Raw genomic sequence first — 19,912 nt, forward strand, 5'->3', positions numbered from 1 at the left:
TGGTGATTGGAGGCACCTGCTTGGAACAGAAGCTCATCCAGCTATTGACCTCAAAACTATATCAGACTTGACTATAGAAACCTTCATGAATTTATCTTGGGTTAAAGATGCTCAAGAACAGTTGAGGGTCTCCAAAGGCCAGCTAAGAAATCCAATCTGGCATACTAAGATTGAAAGTTTGGGCTTGAGGGCACTTGTTTGGGAAAGAAGAACTTCCAGTAATTAACCTCAACATTGTATCAGACTTGACTATGGAAACCAGCATGAATTTCCTTGAATTTACATTAGGTTAAAGATACCCAAGGACAACTGAGGGTCACCAAAGTCCAGCCAAGAAACTCAATCTGGTATATTAACCTTTCTGTCAGATATAAAGTGTTCGCCAAAGAAAGTATCATTTTGATCTGTAGTATGTCCAGAGAGATGCGTGTGGAGATAAAGCTATAGTTAACATCTGGAAATATTTTTTTAAAAGAAGGAAGTTTGGGACTTGAGGGCACTTGTTTGGGAAAGAAGGGCTTCCAGTAAATAACCTCAGCATTGTATCAGACTTGACTATGGAAACCAGCATGAATTTACATTGGGTTAAAGATACTCAAGAAAAACTGAGGGTCACCAAAGTCCAGCCAGGAAACTTAAACTGGCATATTACCCTTTCTGCTAGATATAAAGTGTTAGCCTAAGAAGGTATCATTTTGTTCTGTCCAGAGAGATCTACATGTATGCATGTAGAGATAAACCTTTACTTAACATCTGTAAATACTTTTAACTTGAAGTACGTTTTTGTCTTGAAAGCGCTTGCTTTGGTCACAAGGTCATCCAGCAATTGACCTAAAGACTATATCAGACTTGACTACAGAAAACATCCTGAATTTACATGAATTTATCTTGGGTTAAAGATGCTCAAGAACAGTTGAGGGTCACCAAAGGCCAGCCAAGAAACCTAATCTAACATATTAACCTTCCTACAAGAAATAAATAATGTCTTGGCCTAACAAGATATCATTTTGATCTGCAGCATGTCCAGAGAAATGTATGTGTGCGCTTGTGGACATCATGTAACTCAAGTGGAAATGAAACTTTCCTTAAAGGGGCAAAAATAAGTTATCACAAATACACACTGGATTTTGATCAGTGGGGTTACACCAATCACCAAAATGGGACTCTTTTTTCTCATTACAATGGAGCAGCAGTACACATGCTCGAACGCCGTTCCATTCATTCCTTATGGGGCCATTCAGCGATGTTTTTAGCTTTTTACGGCAGCCCCCTAAAGAAGGAATGAAGTGATGGTCAAGCATCGGACTTTCTGCTCTATTCTAACAAGGATAAAAGTGCCCTATCAGAATGAAAATTTGCCGTTCTGCAGATCGGTGCAAATCGATTAGGTCGGAATCGAACCTATCATTAAATTATCATCAATTCAAAGAATAAATGAAAATTATCACTTAGGTGATAACTTGTTTTCAACAGGCAACCCTTTTGCCATCTGGAAAGACATTGAAGAGAAGGAAGTCTTTGGCTTGAAGGCAGTTGCATGGGTAGATGGTCATCTGTCTATTGACCTCAAGACTACATCAGACTTGATGATGGAAAGCAAACCAAGGAAATTCATGAATAGCCTTGATTTTATCTTGGGTTAAGACAGTGTTCCCCAACTCTGGTACTCAAGAGCCACAAACAGGTCATGTTTTCAGGATTTCCTTAGTATTGCACAGGTGATTGAATACTTGCCTGTCCAGGTGATGCAATTATCACCTGTGAAATACTAAGGAAATCCTGAAAACATGACCTGTTGGTGGCTCTTGAGGAACGGAGTTGGGGAACACTGGGTTAGGATATTCAAGAACAACTAATGGCCACCAAACCTCAGCCAAGAAAGCATATCTTGCCTCTTAACCTTCCTGCCAGATACAAATAATCTTCTTGTCTCACAGTATATCCAGAGAGACATACGTATATGTGTGTGAGCATTCTGTAACTTTAGTGAAGTTTTACATAATATCTGGGTAGACTTTGTAAAATAAGGATGTTTTTGGTTTGAAGGCACCTGCTTCAAGGGAGCGAAGAAAATCAAGGAAGCAAATAAAATCCATTTGCAGGAGCCTCCACCTAGTGGAGAGTAGGATCCACCTAGTGGAGAGTAGGACTTGCGGAAGATTTGAATCTGAGAGATTTGTAATTAGGGAAACTCAAAAATAATATTTGCAATCATTTACAATGACCCAAAATTGACATTTACCAAGACCTAGTAGTTGTATCTCAACTGTTCACTTTCCTCAAAAAGGGTGTAAAAATCAATACACTATTCAATTTTTCTAATTTTGTTAATAGCTCTTAAAATTGAAAAACCATTTTACCTATTTCTCAAATCTGAAGCTATTTCTACATTATTATTTTTTTCTGAATTAACCTTTCATATCAAAAGGAGCAATTCTGCAATCTGGAGGATTCGCCACAATTTCATGCATAATTTATTCCCTGACTTTAACGCTAAATGCAGAGCTGTTGACTTTGTAAAAGCGCGTCCTGACTTTGCTAGCGGTGTGCCAGATCTAAAGCTCCTCTCTCTTGAGATTGAAGAGCATAAACTACAGAAATGAGTGCGGGATAAAGACGCCAAAACAAAACAACCAGGCTCGCTCGGCATCCCTTGAATCTTGATTTTTAAGTGTGGGCTTCATTTTTAATTTTGACTTCTTCTTTTTTTTTCTTTTTTTTTTTTACACCCGCCGTTACAACAGAACAGAAAATGGCAAACTATTTTACCGGATTTAGGGTTCAGCCACTGACATATTCCCGTTGTGGGCCAACAAATATTGGCAAGGGCATTTTATTATTTTATGACAATTTGGCACATGGCAGACTGATTGTCGTGAGCATTTCCTCCAGGCACAGTAGCTCCTCGGGGGTTTGGCAGATGAGGGTCCAATGAATGAGAAGTTGAAGCCACTTAATTGAAGATAGAAAGGGATCCCAGCATAGGCATGCCGGAAACTTTACTAGGACTAGAATAATATCAATCAAATCCAATAAAACTTTTAATAAACTTCTAATATCTAAATATCTAATCCATAGATTTGCTCTAGAAGTTGCTACAATTTCACAGTAAAACTGAATAGCGGTTGCCCGCCCCTTCCTGCCTAAGCCTGCCGTTCGGACCAGAAATGGAAATCTACACCCCCTAGGAGCCGGAGTAAATTTGTACTATAAGTTACTCCAATTTTTGGTGCAAATTGCTGCAAAATCTATCAAATGCCCGCTGTTTCAGTCTATAAAAATCTAAAATTGTGCAACAACTATATATGGTATAAATTATTTAATTATTTCCCTTCCTTGATTCGAAAAATTCTTGCTGCTAACTTCTAGAGGGAGATTAGGACCCACCGTATACATATTATATACCAGACTCCACAATTAAAGTAAAGCGCTGCGGAATATGTTAGCGCTATATAAATAAAATTATTATTATTATAATTAAACAATATGCAGTAACATTCCTGATATCACCGCATGTGTAAAAGTCTGATCTATTCATTTCTAAAAATTATTTAACTCTAAAATAAAAGCCAATCTAGAAAAAAAATCAAAACCCCAAAATTGCCATTTTTTTGTCAAAGCATCTCCCACAACAAAATGCAATAATGCAATAAAAAAGCAACCAAAACATGTTATAAATGGTAAAATAAAAACGTCAGATCGCTACTCAAAAATAAGCTTATATACAGGTCTACTGTTACAGGTCTCTCTTCTCCTCCTCAATTTTTTGTTTACAAAGTACAGATTTTTGTAGCCACTAAAATATAAAATATATGTATATATATATATGTCCTGTCTCAACACCAAAAATAGCTCAGTGAGTAAGTTTACATTTCCAAACTTTTCCAGTGTCAAGATGGGATCTGGCAGTAGAGATTAATGGGGACCAGCTAAGTGTCAGAACTGGTTTTTAGATGACAAAAAAATTCCTTGGCCATCTGTAGTCCTGAGAAACCAGTCCAGAAAGTCTGCCATTGAATTAATTAGTAATATAATAAACCTATAATGTTGTTCAGGTAGGACACTGAGGCTTTATAATAATACTAAATGGTGGTCCGATTCTAACGCATCGGGTATTCTAGAATATGCATGTCCACGTAGTATATTGCCCAGCCACGTAGTATATTGGCAAGCTACATAGTATATTGCCCAGTCACGTAGTATATTGCCCAGTCACGTAGTATATTGCCCAGCCACATAGTATATTGCCCAGCCACGTAGTATATTGCCCAGTCACGTAGTATATTGCCCAGTCACGTAGTATATTGCCCAGCCACGTAGTATATTGCCCAGTCACTTAGTATATTGCCCAGCCACATAGTATATTGCCCAGCCACGTAGTATATTGCCCAGCCCACGTAGTATATTGCCCAGCCACATAGTATATTGCCCAGTCACGTAGTATATTGCCCAGCCACATAGTATATTGCCCAGTCACGTAGTATATTGCCCAGCCACATAGTATATTGCCCATCCACGTAGTATATTGCCCAGTCACGTAGTATATTGCCCAGCCACATAGTATATTGCCCAGTCACGTAGTATATTGCCCAGCCACATAGTATATTGCCCAGCCACGTAGTATATTGCCCAGTCACGTAGTATATTGCCCAGCCACATAGTATATTGCCCAGCCACGTAGTATATTGCCCAGTCACGTAGTATATTGCCCAGCCACATAGTATATTGCCCAGCCACATAGTATATTGCCCAGCCCACGTAGTATATTGCCCAGCCACGTAGTATATTGCCCAGCCCACGTAGTATATTGCCCAGCCACGTAGTATATTGCCCAGCCACGTAGTATATTGCCCAGCCATGTAGTATATTGCACAACCACGTAGTATATTGCCCAGCCACGTAGTATATTGCCCAGCCACGTAGTATATTGTCCAGCGACGTAGTATATTGCCCAGCCACGTAGTATATTGCCCAGCGACGTAGTATATTGCCCAGCCACGTAGTATATTGCCCAGCGACGTAGCATATTGCCCAGTCACGTTGTATATTGCCCAGTCACGTAGTATATTGCCCAGACACGTAGTATATTGCCCAGCCACGTAGTATATTGCCCAGCTACGTAGTATATTGCCCAGTCACGTAGTATATTGCCCAGCCACGTAGTATATTGCCCAGCTACGTAGTATATTGCCCAGCCATGTAGTATATTGCCCAGCGACGTAGCATATTGCCCAGTCACGTTGTATATTGCCCAGTCACGTAGTATATTGCCCAGTCACGTAGTATATTGCCCAGCTACGTAGTATATTGCCCAGCCACATAGTATATTGCCCAGCCACATAGTATATTGCCCAGCCCACGTAGTATATTGCCCAGCCACGTAGTATATTGCCCAGCCCACGTAGTATATTGCCCAGCCACGTAGTATATTGCCCAGCCACGTAGTATATTGCCCAGCCATGTAGTATATTGCACAACCACGTAGTATATTGCCCAGCCACGTAGTATATTGCCCAGCCACGTAGTATATTGTCCAGCGACGTAGTATATTGCCCAGCCACGTAGTATATTGCCCAGCGACGTAGTATATTGCCCAGCCATGTAGTATATTGCCCAGCGACGTAGCATATTGCCCAGTCACGTTGTATATTGCCCAGTCACGTAGTATATTGCCCAGACACGTAGTATATTGCCCAGCCACGTAGTATATTGCCCAGCTACGTAGTATATTGCCCAGTCACGTAGTATATTGCCCAGCCACGTAGTATATTGCCCAGCTACATAGTATATTGCCCAGCCATGTAGTATATTGCCCAGCGACGTAGCATATTGCCCAGTCACGTTGTATATTGCCCAGTCACGTAGTATATTGCCCAGTCACGTAGTATATTGCCCAGCCACGTAGTATATTGCCCAGTCACGTTGTATATTGCCCAGTCACGTTGTATATTGCCCAGTCACGTAGTATATTGCCCAGTCACGTAGTATATTGCCCAGCCACGTAGTATATTGCCCAGTCACGTTGTATATTGCCCAGTCACGTTGTATATTGCCCAGTCACGTAGTATATTGCCCAGTCACGTAGTATATAACACTGCCCACGCAGTATAGAGCACAGCCCACAGAGTATAGAACACAGCCCACGGAGTACATAACACTGCCTATGTAGTATATAGCAGCCACGCGGTATCTAACACAGCCCACGTAGTATACAGCAGTGTGGGCACCATATCCCTGTTAAAAAATAATTAAAATAAAAAATAGTTATATACTCACCCCCTGGGATCCACCAAAGCTCCGGCGATATGCATGCGGCTGCCGCCATCTTCCGTTTCCAGGACCGCTAAGTCTTCTGGGTAATTTCGCAATGCATCGCTGGGAACGGAAGATGGCGGCAGGCGCGAGCGGCTCAGCGGACAACGGAGGGTGAGTATAGCAGGTTTTTTGTTTTTTTATTATTTTTAACATTACATTTTTTTACTATTGATGCCGCATAGGCAGCATCAATAGTAAAAGGTTGGGGACACGCAGGGTTAATAGCGGCGGTAACGGAGTGCGTTACCCGCGGCATAACGCGGTCCGTTACCGCCGGCATTAACCCTGTGTGAGCGTTGACCGGAGGGGTGTATGCGGGCGCCGGGCACTGACTGCGGGGAGTAAGGAGCGGCCATTTTCTTCCGGACTGTGCCCGTCACTGATTGGTCGTGGCTGTTTTGCCGCGACCAATCAGCGACTTAGATTTCCATGACAGACAGAGGCCGCGACCAATCAATATCCGTGACTGACAGAAAGACAGACAGACAGACAGAAGTGACCCTTAGAAAATTATATAGTAGATAATGCAAATTTTTTATTTCATGTCACGTACCTTTAAGATGTCCTCAGATTTTCCCACTCTGATACATAATTTTTTCCCCCAAGAAGACTCTTTCCAAGGACGACTCTGTTCCAAACTGGAAACGCAGGCAACCAAGTGACCATCTTCTGGCAACTGGTCCAGTAAAGTTTCAAGGTTGTCATTTGACCGATGGGGCAAATACAGAATTTCTCTTGGTCTCGTCAGTTGTATCAACATTTTGTATATCTGGTTGGCTATGAAGAGACAGAAAGTCTTGGTACATAAAACTGTATTGAAGTTAATGGGATTAGTTTAAAACAGCGCCACCTCTCTGCGTGGGTGGTGGCTGGTATTGCAGCTCAGCTCCATTAAGTGTAATTCCATACACAACTTACAGACAGGGTATTGCTCTATATGGATGAAAGCAGCCATGTTTTTTTCTTTTTTTTAACTAATCTCATACTGCCCCTTTAATTAAAGCAAGTCTAAAGATTTCCCATTATTCAATCAATAATAATACTAAGTTGTGGACTTAAATACATGTATATGCATACATTTCCCAAAACTGGTAGACCTTGATTTGCAGGGAAAATTAACTTTTAATAATTATGCAAGTTAGATATCAAGTGTCCAGTGGGAGGTCCCAAGCCAGGTGTGTAATCTGACTCCTGTCACTAAACAAGTAGTGGACTTTATAACAGGTAAACGCTAAATAAACACTTTCCTTTCTGGAACTAATAGAATTTGATTTGCAAATAAAATAAACTTTTATAAATTATGCAAATTATATGCAAGATGTCCAGTGGGAGTTTCCAAGTTTTGTGACTACTCTGATTCCTAACTGAAATTTTTCTGAAATACCAGTGCCTGCCAGTGAACCAGCACATGTACAGTTAGGGCCAGAAATATTTGGACAGTGACACAAGTTTTGTTATTTTAGCTGTTTACAAAAACATGTTCAGAAATACAATTATATATATAATATGGGCTGAAAGTGCACACTCCCAGCTGCAATATGACAGTTTCCACATCCAAATCGGAGAAAGGGTTTGGGAATCATAGCTCTGTAATGCATAGCGTCCTCTTTTTCAAGGGACCAAAAGTAATTGGACAATGGACTCTAAGGGCTGCAATTAACTCTGAAGGCGTCTCCCTCGTTAACCTGTAATCAATGAAGTAGTTAAAAGGTCAGGGGTGGATTCCAGGTGTGTGGTTTTGCATTTGGAAGCTGTTGCTGTGAGCAGACAACATGCGGTCAAAGGAACTCTCAATTGAGGTGAAGCAGAACATCCTGAGGCTGAAAAAAAAGAAAAAATCCATCAGAGAGATAGCAGACATGCTTGGAGTAGCAAAATCAACAGTTGGGTACATTCTGAGAAAAAAGGAATTGACTGGTGAGCTTGGGAACTCAAAAAGGCCTGGGAGTCCACGGATGACAACAGTGGTGGATGATCGCCGCATACTTAATTTGGTGAAGAAGAACCCGTTCACAACATCAACTGAAGTCCAGAACACTCTCAGTGAAGTAGGTGTATCTGTCTCTAAGTCAACAGTAAAGAGAAGACTCCATGACAGTAAATACAAAGGGTTCACATCTAGATGCAAACCATTCATCAATACCAAAAATAGACAGAAAAACACCTCAAGAAGCCAGCTCAGTTCTGGAAAAGTATTCTATGGACAGATGAGACAAAGATCAACCTGTACCAGAATGATGGGAAGAAAAAAGTTTGGAGAAGAAAGGGAACGGCACATGATCCAAGGCACACCACATCCTCTGTAAAACATGGTGGAGGCAACGTGATGGCATGGGCATGCATCCCTTTCAATGGCACTGGGTCACTTGTGTTTATTGATGACATAAGAGCAGACAAGAGTAGCCGGATGAATTCTGAAGTGGACCGGGATATACTTTCAGCCCAGATTCAGCCAAATGCTGCAAAGTTGATTGGACGGCACTTCATAGTACAGATGGACAATGACCCCAAGCATACAGCCAAAGCTACCCAGGAGTTCATGACTGCCAAAAAGTGGAACATTCTGCAATGGCCAAGTCAATCTCCAGATCTAAACCCAATTGAGCATGCATTTCACTTGCTGAAATCCAGACTTAAGACGGAAAGACCCACAAACAAGCAAGACCTGAAGGCTGCGGCTGTAAAGGCCTGGCAAAGAATTAAGAAGGAGGAAACCCAGCGTTTGCTGATGTCCATGGGTCCCAGACTTAAGGCAGTGATTGCCTCCAAAGGATTTGCAACAAAATATTGAAAATAAAAATATTTTGTTTGGGTTATGTTTATTTGTCCAATTACTTTTGACCTCCTAAAATGTGGAGTGTTTGTAAAGAAATGTGTACAATTCCTACATTTTCTATCAGATATTTTTGTTCAACCCTTCAAATTAAACGTTACAATCTGCACTTGAATTCTGTTGTAGAGGTTTCATTTCAAATCCAATGTGGTGGCATGCAGAGCCCAACTCGCGAAAATTGTGTCACTGTCCAAATATTTCTGGCCCTAACTGTAAATTCTGTGTCTAGTACCAATCTTCCCTGTTCATAGCACTGGTAGAGTTTGATTTGCAGAGAAAATTATCTTTCCATGATTATGCTAATTAGTTGCAAGAGTCCAGTGGGCGGTACTAAGCTAGGTAAATTGGATATAGCCAAAATATGATCAAGCTCTTGTTTCTGCGACTAAACCATCCCCAATCCTTCTTGTTTGGTGTTGACTTGTGGCTCCAGAATTCGTTTCTGGCACTTTCCTGTACCAATCATCCCAAGGTACGGCACAGTGACATTCCCATGCCGTGGGCCCGGACAGTGACTTTCCCATGCTGTTGGCCCCCCACAGTGACTTTGCCATGCTGTTGGCCCCCCACAGTGACATTCCCATGCTATGGGCCTCCTGCAGTGACTTTCCTATGGTGTGGGCCCTACGAAGTGACATATCCATGCTGTGGGCCCCCTGCAGTGACATTCCCATGCTGTGGGCCCTCCACAGTGACATTTCCTTGCTGTGGGCCCCCCATAGTGACATGCCCATGCTGTGGGCCTCCTGCAGTGACATTCCCATGCTATGGTCCCCCCAAAGTGACATGCCCATGCTGTGGGCCTCCTGCAGTGACATTCCCATGCTATGGTCCCCCCAAAGTGACATTCCCATGCTGTGGGCCCCCTGCAGTGACATTCCCATGCTGTGGGCCCTCCACAGTGACATTTCCTTGCTGTGGGCCCCCCATAGTGACATGCCCATGCTGTGGGCCTCCTGCAGTGACATTCCAATGCTGGGGTCTCCCGCAGTGACTTTCTCATGCTGTGGGCCCCCCGCAGTGACGTTCCCATGCTGTGGCCCCCCACAGTGACTTTCCCATGTTGTGGGTCTCCCGCAGTGACTTTCCTATGCCGTGGGCCCTCCGAAGTGACATATCCATGCTGTGGGCCCCCCGCAGTGACTTTCTCATACTGTGGGCCCCCCACAGTGACATTCCCATGCTGTGGGCCCCCCACAGTGACTTTCCTATGCCGTGGGCCCTCCGAAGTGACATATCCATGCTGTGGGCCCCCCGCAGTGACTTTCTCATACTGTGGGCCCCCCACAGTGACATTCCCATGCTGTGGGCCCCCATAGTGACTTTCTCATGCTGTGGGCCTCCTGCAGTGACATTCCCATGCTTTGGGCTCCCTGCAGTGACTTTCTCATGCTGTGGAAGAAAATAAACTTAGGCACTTAACTTGTGTAGAGTTTGTCAACTCAGCTGACTAGCAGTGGATTCCGCGTCTCTGCCAGACACAGCGGCACGGTTACTGAAGAAGGCCATCCATTGTGACCGAAACGTTTAATTTTGATGACTACATTAAATCACCTATAAATTCTACACAAGTTGAGTGCCTACATTTATTTTCTTCTATATATATGGTGTGGGACCCTACTTAGGCACCACGTCGGGTAGTGCATATGGTGTTTTCTCCATTTCTCATGCTGTGGGCCCCCCACAGTGACATTCCCATGCTAAGGGCCTCCCGCAGTGACTTTCCCATGCTATGGGCCCCTACCAGTGACATTTCCTTGCTGTGGGCCCCCAACAGTGACATGCCCATGCTGTGGGCCTCCTTCAGTGACATTCCCATGCTAGGGTCTCCCACAGTGACTTTCCCATGCTGTAGGTCTCCCACAGTGACTTTCCCATGCTGTGAGCCCCCCACAGTGACATTCCCATTCTGTGGGCCCCCCACAGAGACATTCCCATGCTGTGGGCCCCCCACAGTGACATTCCCATGCTGTGGGCCCCCCACAGTGACATTCCCATGCTAAGGGCCTCCCGCAGTGACTTTCCCATGCTATGGGCCCCTACCAGTGACATTTCCTTGCTGTGGGCCCCCAACAGTGACATGCCCATGCTGTGGGCCTCCTTCAGTGACATTCCCATGCTAGGGTCTCCCACAGTGACTTTCCCATGCTGTGGGTCTCCCACAGTGACTTTCCCATGCTGTGAGCCCCCCACAGTGACATTCCCATTCTGTGGGCCCCCCACAGAGACATTCCCATGCTGTGGGCCCCCCACAGTGACTTTCCCATGCTGTGGGCCTCCTGCAGTGACATTTCCATTCTGTGGGCCACCTGCAATAACATTTCCATGCTGTGGGCCCCCCCGCAGTGGCATTCCCATGCTGTGGGCCCCCTGCAGTGACTTTCCCATGCTGTGGGTCTCCTGTAGTGACATTCCCATGCTGTGGGCCCCCTGCAGTGACATTCCTATGCTGTGGGCCCCCCCCAGTTACATTCCCATACTGTGGGCTCCCCGCAGTGACTTTCCCATGCTGTGGGCCTCCCGCAGTGACTTTCCCATGCTGTGGGCCCCTTGCAGTGACATTCCTATGCTCTGGGTCTCCCGCACTGACTTTTCATGCTGTGGGCCGCCCGCAGTGACATTCCCATGCTGTAGGCCCCCTGCAGTGACTTTCCCATGTTGTGGGCCTCCCACAGTGACATTCCCATGCTGTGGGCCCCCCGCAGTGACATACCCATGCTATGGGCCCCCCGCAGTGACTTTCCCATGCTGTGGGTCTCCCACAGTGACTTTCTCATGCTGTGGGCCCCCCACAGTGACTTTCTCATGCTGTGGGCCCCCCACAGTGACATTCCCATGCTGTGGGCCCCCCACAGTGACATTCCCATGCTGTGGGCTCCCCGCAGTGACTTTCTCATGCTGTGGGCCTCCCGCACTGACATTCCCATGCTATGGGCCCCCCGCAGTGACTTTCCCATGCTGTGGACCTCCCGCAGTGACATTCCCATGCTGTTGGCCCCCCGCAGTGACATTACCATGCTGTGGGCCCCCTGCAGTGACTTTCCCATGTTGTGGACCTCCCGCAGTGACATTCTCATGCTGTTGGCCCCCCGCAGTGACATTCCCATGCTATGGTCCCCCCAAAGTGACATTCCCATGCTGTGGGCCTCCTGCAGTGACATTCCCATGCTGGGGTCTCCCGCAGTTACTTTCTCATGTTGTGGGCCCCCCACATTGACTTTCCCATGCTGTGGGTCTCCCGCAGTGACATTCCCATGCTGTGGGCCCCCCACAGTGACTTTCCCATGCTGTGGGCCTCCTGCAGTGACATTCCCATGCTGAGGGCCCCCTGAAGTGACATTCCCATGCTGTGGGCCTCCCTACAGTGACTTCCCCATGCTTTGGGCCTCCTGCAGTGACATGCCCATGCTGTGGACCCCCACAGTGACTTTTCCATGCTGTGGGTCTCCTGCAGTGACATTCCCATGCTGTGGGCCGCCCGCAGTGACATTCCCATGCTGTGGGCCGCCCGCAGTGACATTCCCATGCTGTGGGCCGCCCGCAGTGACATTCCCATGCTGTGGGCCCCCCGCAGTGACATTCCCATGCTGTGGCCCCCCCGCAGTGACTTTCCCATGCTGTGGGTCTCCCGCAGTGACATTCCCATGCTGTGGGCCCCCCACAGTGACTTTCCCATGCTGTGGGCCTCCTGCAGTGACATTCCCATGCTGACGGCCCCCCGCAGTGACTTTCTCATACTGTGGGCCCCCCACAGTGACATTCCCATGCTGTGGGCCCCCATAGTGACTTTCTCATGCTGTGGGCCTCCTGCAGTGACATTCCCATGCTTTGGGCTCCCTGCAGTGACTTTCTCATGCTGTGGAAGAAAATAAACTTAGGCACTTAACTTGTGTAGAGTTTGTCAACTCAGCTGACTAGCAGTGGATTCCGCGTCTCTGCCAGACACAGCGGCACGGTTACTGAAGAAGGCCATCCATTGTGACCGAAACGTTTAATTTTGATGACTACATTAAATCACCTATAAATTCTACACAAGTTGAGTGCCTACATTTATTTTCTTCTATATATATGGTGTGGGACCCTACTTAGGCACCACGTCGGGTAGTGCATATGGTGTTTTCTCCATTTCTCATGCTGTGGGCCCCCCACAGTGACATTCCCATGCTAAGGGCCTCCCGCAGTGACTTTCCCATGCTATGGGCCCCTACCAGTGACATTTCCTTGCTGTGGGCCCCCAACAGTGACATGCCCATGCTGTGGGCCTCCTTCAGTGACATTCCCATGCTAGGGTCTCCCACAGTGACTTTCCCATGCTGTGGGTCTCCCACAGTGACTTTCCCATGCTGTGAGCCCCCCACAGTGACATTCCCATGCTGTGGGCCCCCACAGAGACATTCCCATGCTGTGGGCCCCCCACAGTGACTTTCCCATGCTGTGGGCCTCCTGCAGTGACATTTCCATTCTGTGGGCCACCTGCAATAACATTTCCATGCTGTGGGCCCCCCCGCAGTGGCATTCCCATGCTGTGGGCCCCCTGCAGTGACTTTCCCATGCTGTGGGTCTCCTGTAGTGACATTCCCATGCTGTGGGCCCCCTGCAGTGACATTCCTATGCTGTGGGCCCCCCCCAGTTACATTCCCATACTGTGGGCTCCCCGCAGTGACTTTCCCATGCTGTGGGCCTCCCGCAGTGACTTTCCCATGCTGTGGGCCCCTTGCAGTGACATTCCTATGCTCTGGGTCTCCCGCACTGACTTTTCATGCTGTGGGCCGCCCGCAGTGACATTCCCATGCTGTAGGCCCCCTGCAGTGACTTTCCCATGTTGTGGGCCTCCCACAGTGACATTCCCATGCTGTGGGCCCCCCGCAGTGACATACCCATGCTATGGGCCCCCCGCAGTGACTTTCCCATGCTGTGGGTCTCCCACAGTGACTTTCTCATGCTGTGGGCCCCCCACAGTGACTTTCTCATGCTGTGGGCCCCCCACAGTGACATTCCCATGCTGTGGGCCCCCCACAGTGACATTCCCATGCTAAGGGCCTCCCGCAGTGACTTTCCCATGCTATGGGCCCCTACCAGTGACATTTCCTTGCTGTGGGCCCCCAACAGTGACATGCCCATGCTGTGGGCCTCCTTCAGTGACATTCCCATGCTAGGGTCTCCCACAGTGACTTTCCCATGCTGTGGGTCTCCCACAGTGACTTTCCCATGCTGTGAGCCCCCCACAGTGACATTCCCATGCTGTGGGCCCCCCACAGAGACATTCCCATGCTGTGGGCCCCCCACAGTGACTTTCCCATGCTGTGGGCCTCCTGCAGTGACATTTCCATTCTGTGGGCCACCTGCAATAACATTTCCATGCTGTGGGCCCCCCCGCAGTGGCATTCCCATGCTGTGGGCCCCCTGCAGTGACTTTCCCATGCTGTGGGTCTCCTGTAGTGACATTCCCATGCTGTGGGCCCCCTGCAGTGACATTCCTATGCTGTGGGCCCCCCCCAGTTACATTCCCATACTGTGGGCTCCCCGCAGTGACTTTCCCATGCTGTGGGCCTCCCGCAGTGACTTTCCCATGCTGTGGGCCCCCCACAGTGACTTTCTCATGCTGTGGGCCCCCCACAGTGACATTCCCATGCTGTGGGCCCCCCACAGTGACATTCCCATGCTGTGGGCTCCCCGCAGTGACTTTCTCATGCTGTGGGCCTCCCGCACTGACATTCCCATGCTATGGGCCCCCCGCAGTGACTTTCCCATGCTGTGGACCTCCCGCAGTGACATTCCCATGCTGTTGGCCCCCCGCAGTGACATTACCATGCTGTGGGCCCCCTGCAGTGACTTTCCCATGTTGTGGACCTCCCGCAGTGACATTCTCATGCTGTTGGCCCCCCGCAGTGACATTCCCATGCTATGGTCCCCCCAAAGTGACATTCCCATGCTGTGGGCCTCCTGCAGTGACATTCCCATGCTGGGGTCTCCCGCAGTTACTTTCTCATGTTGTGGGCCCCCCACAGTGACTTTCCCATGCTGTGGGTCTCCCGCAGTGACATTCCCATGCTGTGGGCCCCCCACAGTGACTTTCCCATGCTGTGGGCCTCCTGCAGTGACATTCCCATGCTGAGGGCCCCCTGAAGTGACATTCCCATGCTGTGGGCCTCCCTACAGTGACTTCCCCATGCTTTGGGCCTCCTGCAGTGACATGCCCATGCTGTGGACCCCCACAGTGACTTTTCCATGCTGTGGGTCTCCTGCAGTGACATTCCCATGCTGTGGGCCGCCCGCAGTGACATTCCCATGCTGTGGGCCGCCCGCAGTGACATTCCCATGCTGTGGGCCGCCCGCAGTGACATTCCCATGCTGTGGGCCCCCCGCAGTGACATTCCCATGCTGTGGCCCCCCCGCAGTGACTTTCCCATGCTGTGGGTCTCCCGCAGTGACATTCCCATGCTGTGGGCCCCCCACAGTGACTTTCCCATGCTGTGGGCCTCCTGCAGTGACATTCCCATGCTGACGGCCCCCCGAAGTGACATTCCCATGCTGTGGGCCTCCCTACAGTGACTTCCCCATGCTTTGGGCCTCCTGCAGTGACATTCCCATGCTGTGGACCCCCACAGTGACTTCCATGCTGTGGGTCTCCTGCAGTGACTTTCCCATGCTGTGGGCCCCCCGCATTGACATTCCCATGTGATGAGCCCCCCAATGTTGGACTGCTACACTATGCAAAGGAAGAATCTGCTGATAGACTTTCATAATATGTATGAGCCATTGGCCTACTTGGTTCACCTACCCGAGGTTTCACATTCTTTGACCACTGATCGTCTGCGCCTAAAGTGAAGAAAAGATAATTTGTTATTAAATTTTGGGAACCAAAACCTGGAGCAAATGCCCCTTACCCCAACTACCCTTCCAATATTATGCATCAGATTGCCTTAAAGGGAACCTGTCACCATGTTTTCCCAATATGAACTCAAAGACGGCATTGATGACATGTTACCAGCAAATTTCTCCTGGATCGCCTGCCTTTGGACACGCTTTCATCTCCTGAACAATAATGGAAGCTCTCCGCAGGTGACTTCTCAACTCTTCAGGAAATCCATCATTGGTGTTGCATAAATGTGTGATTTTTGAAAGGTAATCTGTGACGAGGTCCAGCTGGGTGTCTATGGAAGAAACTTGAGTGTTTTTTATTTATTTTATAAATGTAAAGACCCCACATATGCTCTTAAAGGGGTTATCCAGGACTATATTAATTTTTTATTACAGCGAACTGTGAGAAGGTCACTGGTAAAATACTTGGAGGGGAGATATGTGTCACTAAGGATGTTAGCCTCAGTGACATGAACCTGCAAAAAATGTTCTAGCATTCTAAGTGCTGAGAGGGGTTAATCAGCCATATTTAGGGCTAGGTTTATTGTGAACAGCTGAAGAGAAGGCCTTTTCTGGGCCTGTAGACTAATCCAGAATTTGCAGTGTTGCCAGTGTTTCTAGAAATATAGATGTTTAGTGCTTAATGGAGTTGTCCAGGCCTTTTACATCGATGATTCATCCTTAGTATAGGTCATCAATGTCTGATCGGTGGTGATGCGACACCCGGTACTCCCACCAATCAGCTGTTACCAGTGTTAGCAGTGACTGTTCAGCTCCATCGGCTGTATAGTGGCCTCGGCCGGTACTGCACATCCACCCCCTATTCAAATCAACACAAGTGGCCGCGGCCACTATGCAGTCAATGGAGCTGTGCAACTTCATAACTGATCAGTTCCAGCCACCCCCGACACCACTAACAGATGAGGATAGGCCATCAATATTAAAGTCCTGGACAACCCCTTTAAGGTGAGCAAACATTTTAAACTTCCCATAAGATCATATGACAACTAACCAAGATGTAATTCCCTAAAATATCTAGTATCATTGTCAAAAAAGTCTATTTCATCAAAGTTAGGGCGGGGTCTGTCTGACTAGTAATTGATCATGGAATTAGGAAAGGAAACTCGTAATGTCACCTTGCAGAATGTAAGATTCCACGTGACTGATAACACAAAGGAACTTTTTATAATCTCAGTATCTATTCATGGTGCGGATAAAATGAGATTATTTACTGTATTATTATTGTGGCATTAGGAGACTCAAGGAAGCACAGTTCAATATAATATCTGGAAAATATTTATGGAAAGTTAAAAGGTTTATTGTATGTCTCCTACTGATCTGTGAAGCAGTCAATAAAATCGTTTAGTGATAAAGTGATACAGATAGAAAGGTAATAGATAGATAATAGATAGATATATAATAGATGATAGATAGATAGATAGATAGATAGATAGATAGATAGATAGATAGATAATAGATAGATAGATAATAGATAGATAATAGATGATAGATAGATAATAGATAGGTAATAGATAGATAATAGATAGATATATAATAGATAGATAAATAATAGATAGATGATAGATAATATAGATCTATAGATATAGATATATAGATAGATAGATAGATAGATAGATAGATAGATAGATAGATAGATAGATAGATAGATAGATGATAGATATAGATAGATAATAGATAAATAATAGACAGATAATAGATAGATATATAATAGATAGATAATAGATAGATAATAGATAATATAGATCTATAGATAGATAATATAGATTATAGATAGATAATAGATAGATAATAGATAGATAATAGATGGATAATAGATAGATAGATCGATAGATAATAGATACATAGATAAATAGATAGATGATAGATAATAGATAGACTTTATAAAGGTGAATAGAAAACCACACATTTTTCATAGTGCTGTGACTTTTTTCAACATATGTTGATAGTGATTTCTGTTTTTACTTATAAATAATATTTTACTATTTAATAATTACTCATCTCTTCCGACAAGCCTACAGCCTGCAGTGATCCTCAACCTACTGAACAGCCGTACAGCCAGCTCTTCCCTCTCCTAGTGTATCCTCACCCACCCCCTGCAGACTGTGAGCCCTCGCGGGCAGGGTCCTCCCTCCTTATGTACTCGTGTGCCTTGTTATCTGCTCATGTTTAATGTATTTGTCTATATTTGCCCCGTATTCACATGTAAAGCGCCATGGAATAAATGGCGCTATAAAAATGTATAATAATAATAAAAAATAATAATAATAATATTTTGCTAGATTTTTTAAGAATTACAGAGCTACATAGTCGTTCATAATGTTACATTCCGGAGTATATTTCCTATTTTATATAACTTTACATTGTTACAAGGACTAAATTCTTTGAATATTTAAAGTCTGAAATATTTTATTAAATTAATGCCTCTCGGATGAGTGAATGTTCCCCCGGCGTCTGGATGCATGTTGTAGAGTGGCGCAGTGGTAGAGACTATAGGACACGTACCTTGGGATTTTTCCATGGTGTCCCCTCGTATTCCCTCGTCTGCTCAAGAAGATTCACTGCTTGATATTCGAGGAGTTTGGAATTTAGTTAAAAGAATTTGTTAATTTCTTAGTAGGTCTTCAGTCATACAATGGCTTTAGGTGACAAGAGGATGAGCTGTAATGTGCCTGGACAAGAAATCCTAACCCCCCTCCCGCTGACCTACAATATATGTAGCGGAGTGTCCTGTTGGTGTACGGTAGTGAGGTCTGCACTGTACAGTCGCTCCAGTGCACGTGCTGAGCCAGCTCACATCTCTCCTGCTTTATGTAACATCTCTAGGGTTACACAAGCCGGCAGAACGCCCTGCCCAAATGAGTGTTACATAGCCCCGCACCTCACAAGCCTGAGCGTTGTTTCCTAATAACTTCATCTAAAGGTGTGTAAGAGTTCAGCAATATGATCTATAGAATATACGCACCTGATAACAGAAAGTAAAAGATAGAGATGATGCTACTTTTCCTGTACATTTCGCCTTCTATGTAAAACAGAAAGTTGCCTTCCATCCAAGTTCAACAGAGCTCACGTGTAACGGATTCCGAAGACTGATGAGCGAATCAGTTCGCGCCCAATTGAATTCAGCTCCAACTTTCCAACAAAATGGATATTCTTTCAAACCCAAAGGTTTTGTGATTTTATTTATGTAACTTTAAGAAAGGGGTGAAAAATAAAGGCTCACGAGCCTTTGTAGAGCAGGTGGTGGAAATGCAGAAGGCATCGAGGGTTATTTTTTTGGAAGGGCTGGGCAAGAGGACACAAAGTGGTGGGTGTCTGTGGAGGGATGGAAAAAGAGAACATAAGTTGTTGTGGAGAAGACTGGAGACTGGACACAAAGTACTGAAGACATTATAAAGTAAAGTTGTCAGGGGAACAGAAGGTGGCAGAGACGTTTATCACTGCATAGCTGACACGAGAAGTCAGAAGAGGTGTAATGAGCCTTTGGTGGTAGAGCAATGAGTGTGGCAGTGACCATGTGGCGAGCCTGTGGATAGATACAAACTGTCTCGAATCTGTGACGATCCCATCAAATTAATTAATGAGGTTGGGTTTGCACTAACCCAACCCAGAAATAAGCATTTTTGACATCCTTGAGGTTGTTCCAGGAAGGGACTAAAATGTCCCTAACACGAATACTGATAACTATGACTGTGGACCAGCTAAGATTGTCAGTGGAGTTAGTCTATGTACGGGTATCGATGGAGAGGTTAAGTGACTCAAAAAGTTTTAATGAAGTTGGGGAAAAAGACATTAGTATAGACAACATAAGAGGAGAGAGTGAAAGGGATGCAAAGAGGAGACAGAGAGGAAGAGCTGCCATTAATAAAGTTGCTAAACTGGTTA

The 19,912-nt window shown here is 46.0% G+C and overlaps 1 protein-coding gene across 1 annotated transcript in view; it reads right to left on the reverse strand.

Moving 5' to 3' along the window:
• LOC138647489 (uncharacterized) overlaps positions 1-18,790 on the reverse strand; it is a 79,365-nt gene extending 60,575 nt beyond the window's left edge. The window contains exons 1-4 of the mRNA XM_069736507.1: positions 18,533-18,790; positions 16,137-16,302; positions 15,930-15,967; positions 6,869-7,092 (exon numbers count right to left, since the gene is read on the reverse strand). Of these exons, the coding sequence (XP_069592608.1) occupies positions 6,869-7,092; positions 15,930-15,967; positions 16,137-16,302; positions 18,533-18,548 (444 nt within the window). The 5' untranslated portion in view covers positions 18,549-18,790. The remainder of the gene's footprint in view (positions 1-6,868; positions 7,093-15,929; positions 15,968-16,136; positions 16,303-18,532) is intronic.
• Between the last annotated feature and the right edge of the window lie 1,122 nt (positions 18,791-19,912).

This window comes from Ranitomeya imitator, chromosome 8, assembly GCF_032444005.1.
Source record: "Ranitomeya imitator isolate aRanImi1 chromosome 8, aRanImi1.pri, whole genome shotgun sequence".
NCBI lineage: Eukaryota > Metazoa > Chordata > Amphibia > Anura > Dendrobatidae > Ranitomeya > Ranitomeya imitator.